The 8,653-nt window shown below is 38.1% G+C and overlaps 1 protein-coding gene across 2 annotated transcripts in view; it reads left to right on the plus strand.

The window, feature by feature from the left end:
• The window catches only part of jag2 (jagged 2), a 56,629-nt gene extending 49,493 nt beyond the window's left edge, over window positions 1-7,136 (plus strand). For both annotated transcript variants that reach the window (XM_014470383.2, XM_023347700.1), the window contains 6 exons: window positions 2,030-2,143; window positions 2,278-2,393; window positions 2,986-3,243; window positions 3,349-3,480; window positions 4,570-4,720; window positions 5,166-7,136. In XM_014470383.2, coding sequence (XP_014325869.1) covers window positions 2,030-2,143; window positions 2,278-2,393; window positions 2,986-3,243; window positions 3,349-3,480; window positions 4,570-4,720; window positions 5,166-5,677 — 1,283 coding nt within the window. In that variant the 3' untranslated portion in view covers window positions 5,678-7,136. The remainder of the gene's footprint in view (window positions 1-2,029; window positions 2,144-2,277; window positions 2,394-2,985; window positions 3,244-3,348; window positions 3,481-4,569; window positions 4,721-5,165) is intronic.
• The last annotated feature ends 1,517 nt before the right edge of the window (window positions 7,137-8,653 follow it).

The following is an 8,653-nucleotide window of genomic DNA, read 5'->3' on the forward strand; positions in this document are numbered from 1 at the left end:
AAGAGACCATGGCCAGGGTGTGAAGAGTCATTTAAAATGTCCAAAACTTTCTTGTGGAGCCTGGAAGTGTAAATCTGTTCCATAGTGGGGAGGGGGCAGCCTATATTACAATATTTTGTGGTACTAAATAGGCCTGTCACGATAAATTTTACTGGGCGATACATTGTTGCAGAAGTTATTGCGATAAACGATAATATTGTTTTTGTAAGACAATTTTCAAGTAATATAATAAAACATTCTCAAAGATCAGTAAACCTTAAACTCTAATGAAGATTTAAAACTGGAAGACATTTTAAATATTCAAAATAAATAAAGACACCAACAGAAACAACAAACAAAATTAAATATAAACAAAATTGTCATCCAGTTGTTGGTAGAAACGGAGAAAATAAAAGTTAATCTTAATTTATCATGCGATTAATTGATTTATAGCTTATTGCTTCAGTCCTAGTACTATTGTAAACAATAAAAGTGACAATAAAAACTATTAGATATTTTTTAGGTTACTGTATGATTTTGACTGCGTGTCACAGCAATTATAGTCCTACAAACACAAAAAATGCTCTTGAAAAACATTCCTATTTGTAAAGCACTTCTTCAGGACACGAGTCATGATTTATCACTAATCATGGTAACTTTATTTTCAAATGATTTATTGGCATTTATTTATGCCTTGATTCAACAAACAGTGGAAAAAATAGCAAAACCTGATAATAAGGAAAGTTTTGGGAGGTTTTCAACAAAATGTATTTGAATTTACAGTGATGACGATAAATTAAAATATTATCATGATGGATAATAGAAGACAACACATTCCTATAATCCTGATATATTCTTTATATCCAGATGTATTGAAGAGAGAGGTAAAGCTCAAAATGAAACGGACACAATGACGGCTAAAAGCAACCCCTCTACCCTTTTTCTCAGTTCTTTGACATCTCCGGGGTCAGAGGTCATACCTCCTCCCTACTCACATGGTCAGACTTTCACACACAGAAGACAAATTACCCAGTGACCCTGAAACTCTTCTTCTGCTCCTTTGTTTGGACCGAATAGCGTTCACCTTTGTTGTCTAGCTTGAATATGAGAATTCCCGTCCATGTTGAGTTTACGAACAACAAAACACCAAAGTTTCCAACGGGTTTCAAGAAATCCAGAAGTTGATATTTTATGCTTTGTGGCATTAATTTACCAAACTTTGGTTGCTTATCGCTCCCTAGCAACACTTGGAATCAGCCATTTTATAGAGGCTGATTCTATAAAATGAGGCAGAGGAAGCTCATTTAAACTGTTTTTGTGCTTTATATATCTCATAAGTTTAAAGGATTAGCAGACCTGGAGATGCTCATGACCAGAGATGGGTAGAAAGACCCAAAAGTTTAACTGAATTAAGACTAACACTAGTTCAAATGTTTACTCAAGTAAAAGTATTTGGTAAAAAAAAATCTGCTCTAGTCATTCAATATGTAAGAATTACATCATCAAATGGACCAAAATGTAGAAGTAGATGGAATTTTTGGTATTTTAAGGACCGAAGTGATAATAGTTCATACAAGTAACCAAAAAATAACAAAATCAGGCAAAAGAAAAAATATTTCCAAATCAGTTTCTTTCAATAAAAAATACTTATGAAACTTTACCAAAAACTGCAGGTCTGTGTCTGGTAAATCTTTGGTTAAAACATGTCTGTTCTCCACCCAGTGGGAAGAAAATCCAGAGGTTTTACTCAAGAAAGAGTAGAAATACTTAATAATAAAATTACTAAAGTAAAAGTAAAAAGTACAACGCAGAAAAAAGAATCCTAAGAGTAAATTGTTTCTAAAAAGTTGCAGTGAGTAAATGTAAGTAGTTGCTATCCAACTCTGCACCCCAACCAAGAGTCATCCAAAACATTTTTGACTTAAAATCTCCTTGTTAAGCTTGGTTTTACTCTTCACTGTGTATTGGAAATTTTGCCAGAAATCCTTCTAAGTTTTACACGGATCTTGTGCAAACTGTTTATTTTTGGCACGGTCGTTTCTCCGTACAGACATAAACGAGTGCCAGTCCTCTCCCTGCGCCTACGGAGCCACCTGTGTGGATGACATCAATGGCTTCCGGTGCATTTGTCCTCTTGGTAGATCAGGAGCTAGATGCCAAGAATGTAACTAAGTTTTTAATTTTACTTTAATAGTTTTTTTGTTTTTTTTGTATTCCCATTATTACACCAATTAATCTACTCAATAATTACTCCAAATATCCAATTACTAGAGCTTGACCTCCTGTGTGTGTTTGTAGTCATAGGCATTGGAAGGACTTGTCACTATGCTGGTCTGCAGTTTCCTCATGGCAGCCATTGGGAGGAAGAGTGCAACAACTGCCACTGCATCAATGGCAAAGTGCACTGCACAAAGGTATGCAGACCCTTCCACACACACTAATGTCCTCTGGCAGTTTGTAAGAGATCGCTTTCCTGATGTCCGCACATCCTTAAAAAGTCTTAAATTCTTAAATGTTGGCCCCAGTTGTTCTGGGTTGAGTTCTAGATTTGTACAATGTAAAACTAAATGTTGGTTCTCCATGTTTGATTCTTGCTCTGGTTGTTAAGTAGATGGTAGTTTTTAAGTTTGTTCTAGATTTGTAAACAAACGGGAGTTTCTCCAGGTCTTGCTCCGATATTAAAAGTATAAAACTAAATGTTGATCTAAAGTAAGAAGTACAGTTTATAAAAGTAGCTAAATGTTGAACTAAGGTAATAAAGTACTAAACAATTTCTAAAAGTAATAGACTGAACAGTATTGCATGTTTAGTTTATTGTTGAGGGTAAAGTTTGGACACCAAATATATGGTCGATGGAAACGCAGCTACTGTTACTCTTTCCATTCTGGTATCGTCCAGATTGACAAAAAAGCTACTAATCTAAACAAAATTGCAAAATTACCTCAGGAAATGAAATAATCTGTCAAAAACAAAGTTGTTTTTTACATTTTGACTCTTTGACGCCAGGTGCTATGTGGTCGCCGCCCCTGCCGGCTCAATCCGTCAGACCAAGAGTCGGGACAGAAGTCCTGCCCAGCCGGACAGAAGTGTCTGGAGCACAACTACTACACCTGCTTCTCTCACCCCTGTGATCAGTGGGGGGTTTGTTCGATGGCTGGACCCCCGCCGCCTCAAGCAACCACCAAGTGCCAGCCAAACAGCGGCCATTTGGACAACAGCTGTGGCCGCATAACTCTTGTTTTCAACAGAGACAAAGTGCCGCCCGTGAGTCATCGCGCTCGTGTAGTTTTTATTTTTTTCCTGTCGCAGCCTGTGGTTGAGATTTCTCCTGAAATTCGTGCTGCTGCTGATGAGTCTGTTTGTTTGCAGGGGATCACAGTGGAGAATATTTGCTTTGAGCTGAGGTATCTTCAAGACACCAGGAGTTTGGCGAAAGACCACGCCCTTCTTCTTTTGTGCGACCTCTCGCATTCAAATCCAGATGCTGTAGAGGTAACCATTGTAAGTAAATGACCCAAATAATACGCATAAATATGTATCCTCATCAAAGGTGCAAGGGTACGTCTTTCAGTTTCATGTTGGATTGGCAAAATTTCTGAAACTTGTTCAAGTTAGAACACTGCAAAAACAGAAAATCTTACCAAGTATTTTTGGTCTAGTTTCTAGAGTAAATATCTTAGTGCACTGGAAATAAAACAAAACTAATTCACAAGCAACATTTTAGCAGGAAATATGACCTTGTTTTAAGTCAATAGTTCCTTAATATTGATGAAAAAATATTAGTTCCACTGGCAGATTATTTCACCTTTAACTTGGGAAAAATTTATTGTTGGAAGTCTGAGAAAAAATGTCCAACTTATGAGACAATTCTGAAAAAAGTCTGAATTCTGAGAAAACAAAAGGCCTGCTTTAGTGTTTGTTTATGTAGTTTTTGGCAAATGCTTACATAAATGGGACTACATATGGAAACTAGCATTTTGCTAAATCTGATATATTTGACATTGTCCGTTCATTAATGTATAACATTTCATTTAAATATCATCAATCAATGGTATCTTCTGCATACATACAGCTCTAAAAACTCTACAATATTTAGGTTTAACTATAATGTTGAACCAAAAGTACATTGGTCCTAAAACGGAACCATGAGGTATTACAGTATTTCAGTTTGTGAAGGGATTTATTCCACTTCTCAGCAGGTTAAAGTTACAAGATTTAAGGGTAGATTTTTCCCATCTCCTCTGAGTAAATTGCACTTTGCTTTTGAAGACTTGCTGTTCTAAGTTGTTCCAGTTGTTTCATCAAACTTGGAACTTTTAAGATAGGCACTATCGTCAGTTTATTTAAACAATTTTGCTGTTTTAATTTGCGTTTTCTACTAAGAGCAAAGAACCAGTGGAGGCAAAGCCAGTTGATTACTGAAAGTGACTCAATAACCAGATTTAAAACATCTGCAATGTGCGAACTTGTTTGTTTGGGCCAAGTCTGCAGGTGTTTTTTTTGTTAGGTTTTTTTATGTGAAGAAGTCTTGCACGAAACTTTTTTTTGTTGTCGTTTCTGAGCTTTCTTGTTTTCTGTTTTGGCTCCAAGTCTTTTCAGCCAGAAAATCTTCCAGACCACAGTCTGATCCAGGAGGCTGCCAGCGCCGTTGTGGGCACCTTATCCAAGAGACACAACAGCACCGTAATGCTGGCAGTCATAGAGGTGAAGGTGGAAACGCAGCTCATGGCTCCTTCAGTGGGTGAGTATCGATGAAGGGAACCACAACGGTTTGTTATGGGAGAGGTTTAGGACCACAGGGGAAAATATGGAGGTTTTTCCCTCAATTCTGAATTATTCCCTCTGAATTTTTACTTTTTTCCTCAAAATCTAGATGTTTTTTTTCCTTTCAGAATTCTAAGGAAAAAATTTAGCATTTCCTTCCTATTCAGACTTTGGACGTTTTTCTTTCAGATTTTGGACTTTTTTTCTCAGAATTTTTTTTTTCTTCTTTTTCTCAGAGTTGCGGCGTTTCGTCTCAGACAAAACGAATTCAGACATTTTGTCTCAGAATTGATTGCTTCTCATAATTTACTTTTTTCCTCAGACTTTTAAAATTTTTTCTCAGATTCAAATTTTTTTCAGTTCGTAGATGGAGATCGTGTTCAGATGCTAATTTTTTGTATTTCCTCTCTCGTACCCCACAGACTACCTGGTGCCTCTTTTGTGCGTCCTCTTCTGCTTGCTCTGCCTCTTCTGCATCATCGTCTGCGTGTGGTGGACGCGGAAACGGAGAAAAGAGCGTGAGAGGACGGCGCAGTCGGCTCCTGACGGCAGCGTAAACAACCACTGGGAACCGCTGCGTCTCGTCGTGGGACTCCAGCCGCAGCAACAGCTGAAGGAGAACAACAGGGAGACTGAGCAGGAGCGCAAAAAGCTCATGGGCCCCTCCTGTCGGACGTGTGACGATGAGGAGGAGGAGACGGAGGGCGAGCTTGAGGAGGAGTGCGGCGGCGCAGAGGCGGGAAAGGAGCTCGTTTATAGGTACTCTAAAACTGCAGTGCAGTCCAGTGGGGGGGTGATCTGCACCCTGCACAGCTCCAGTCCGCCGCTCAAAGCCCCCCACCGGACCCAAGGCTACAGCTCTAAAGACAACCGCTGGAAAAACGTCAATGCCGTCTTGGCTGGTCAGAAAGAGCTCAAAGACCATTGTGTGTAAGAAAACGTAAAAAGGACGATGCAGAAGCAAGAGAGGCTGCAAGGCAGCTACTATTCTATTATGTTTGGGACTTCTTTTGAAAACAAAACGAGGCTTTGCGTTTAAGAAGCCGTTCTTTGTTTTATTTTTAATTTTTTTTGGTCGTCACTGTCGCTGAAAATGATTTCTTCTTTTTTCTTTCCCCTCGTTCAGGAGGTGTGAGCACAGTGACCATCTTATTTTTGCTTCTCTTGTTACTTTTCGTTGCATACAGGAGAAGGCGCTGAAATGTAATATATATAATTTCAGGAGGCGAAAGAAGCTCCCTGCTTATTTTCTTTCAGTTCAGTTATGGAATCCTGCTATTTAAGTAACATTTGAATTATTAAAAATAAAAAAGCTGTACAAAGATTGTTTACAGACTGATTTTTGTTGAAATGTCAGTGGGCTCTAAGGATTTGGATGAAAATGGACAGTTTTCTCCGTCACCTTCCAGCTTCGCCCACCGATCCACCTGCGGCTGTCATGCCTTACCAAAACACTGGCCTGGAGGGAGGAAGAAGGGACAGAAACCCCAGTGCCTACTACGTGGCCTTCCATGTTTTTTGTTTTCTCCTTTGTCTCAGTTATCTCGGCTGAAAGCTGTATTTGTAATATTTTGCAGTATTTGAGTTGGTAGCAAGTGCCTTTTCTACGAGCCGCCGTGGCTCCGAGTCGTGCTGCCCAGTTTCACCTCCTTCCTCTCTGTTCTCGAAGGGATTCTTGTACATTAAAGAGTTCAGTTTCACAGCAACGCCATTCAAGGTATTTGATCAAAGCAGAAATGACTACGCTGTACATACATGTAAATACTTAAAGGAGTCGCTGTGTATATTTGAGATAAGTAAGTTAAAAACAAGTCACACATTTTTATTATTATTGTTAATATTATTTTTATTTTTTTTTACAATGTCATTTCTTTTATTTATGTCAGTTGATATAAGCAGGTTTTCTAACGGTTAACACCCAGAGTCCCACAGTTACAACCTAGTTTACACAGAGGTACCACCTATGGAGGATTTTCTGACGGGTTTAGAAACGGCTTGGCGTCACTTCTTTAAATTATAAAACAGAATAACTTTCTCGCGGTTTGGAAATGATCACTGCCATTACATAACGCTGTTGGGCACAATCTTTAATATATATATTTTTTGTCTCTAAGCAACATAAAGCATTTAAACAACATTGTAGCCTTAAAGTTTTCAAACCATTTCTAAACCCATTGGAAATCCTTTTATTTCAGGTGCCTTAATGTAATAATTTATTACATTTATTATTTGGGTTCATCTTTTTCTTTTTTTTCTTCAGTTGCTAGTTCAGTTTCAAAAAGCAACATTTTACCCCTGTTCTTTTTTACGTTTTGTTTTTTCAAACCACGGTCTCAAAATGCCATTGTATTTCTGTAAATGGGACACGGCAAAAATAAAGAATTGAAGATGCATCACTGTTGAATATGAATTTTGTATACACTTGTTGTTCAAGGGACACCAGTTAATTTTGTATAAAGTAAAAAAGTTTTCATTCTTTAAGTGGAGTTTTCTTTGTTTTAAATAAGGATCACTTTTATTTAGAGAGCGGCACATTCTGTCCAGTAAGAGACATTCAGTCATAAACACAAAAACATTTATCAGGAAACAAAAATTAAATATGCTGCAAAAAAGCAACATTGTACCAAATATTTTTGGTCTAGTTTCTAGTGCAGATATATTTGTCTTATATCAAGTGTACTAACTTGCAGGTAAATTTGCAGCAGGAGCCATTTTTAAGTCAATAACTACTTAATATTTCTTGAAAAAATTGTTCCTATTGGTAGATTACTTCACTTGTAACAAGACATTTTCTCCTTGTTATAAGTGAACTAATCTGCAAGTGGAACTAGTACTTTTTGGTTAATATTAAGGAATTAATAACTTAAAATAAGCTGAAAAGTTACTTGTAAGTTTTATCTTTTTCAAATATACTAAGATATTTGCTCTACTAAACCAAAAATACTTGGTAAGATTGTGTTTCGCAGTGTAAAGAAACAAAAGCCATTAGTATATATGTGTAAACATTTTAGCTTAACTTTTTTTCTATTTACAAAGTGCGCATCTTCTCCGGTGGCCCTGTAAACCTGCCCGAGTCTGTAGGAGGATCTGGATCGATCAATCGATCCCATAACCTCACCAGTCTGCCCACATCCTGCCATCGCTCTCACTCCCACTACACCAATGGAAACAGCTCTCCCTCTCTGGGCTGATCCATTCTCCACCAATGGGAGGCTGGCGTGATCCTCCCTGACGGGGTGTTGGTGTGGTGGGATGCTTTGCCTCCTGGAGTCCCCTGGGGGCCCCAGGCTGGTGCTAATGGGACCTTCCCTTGTCGGAAAGGCCGGATCGAGTTACACAGCTTTGTGGAGGAGGTTGTCATCATTCATGGGGGGAAGGGAGCTGATGATGTTTACGGATATGAAGATCAGCACTATCAGATCCTGTAAATGGGCTCTGGCTCATATTTACCTACCTTATTATTCATGCCTGTTTTTACAGACGTCTCTTTCAGATATGACCCACCATTTCATCTCTCAAATTTAAATGTGATAAACTCAACTAAAATTGATAATCAGAGCTAAAGTTAATCATTTTTAAATCTTATTTTTTTCTTGCATGGACTAAACAGCCTAGAAACATCAGTTCATTAACAGGAATTAAATCCTAGGTTGGTGTTTAGCCTCAAGGTTAGCTAAGAAAGGTTGGTGGCAACTAACTAACTCACTCTTTGGTTACCTAGCAACAACTTTCTGAGTAGCTTGTGGTTACCTAGCAACAACCTGCTGAGTAACTGGTGCGGCAACAGTATCAGATCAGTACTAGCAGTTCCTATAAATGGGGTTCGGTTTATATATTCCAATCTGATTTTTCGCCTCTTCCTTTTAAAAGTAAGAGGTATCTTTATTAAGAAACAAGATGTCTCTTTTAG

The sequence above is a fragment of the Xiphophorus maculatus genome, chromosome 15, assembly GCF_002775205.1.
Source record: "Xiphophorus maculatus strain JP 163 A chromosome 15, X_maculatus-5.0-male, whole genome shotgun sequence".
NCBI classification, from domain to species: domain Eukaryota; kingdom Metazoa; phylum Chordata; class Actinopteri; order Cyprinodontiformes; family Poeciliidae; genus Xiphophorus; species Xiphophorus maculatus.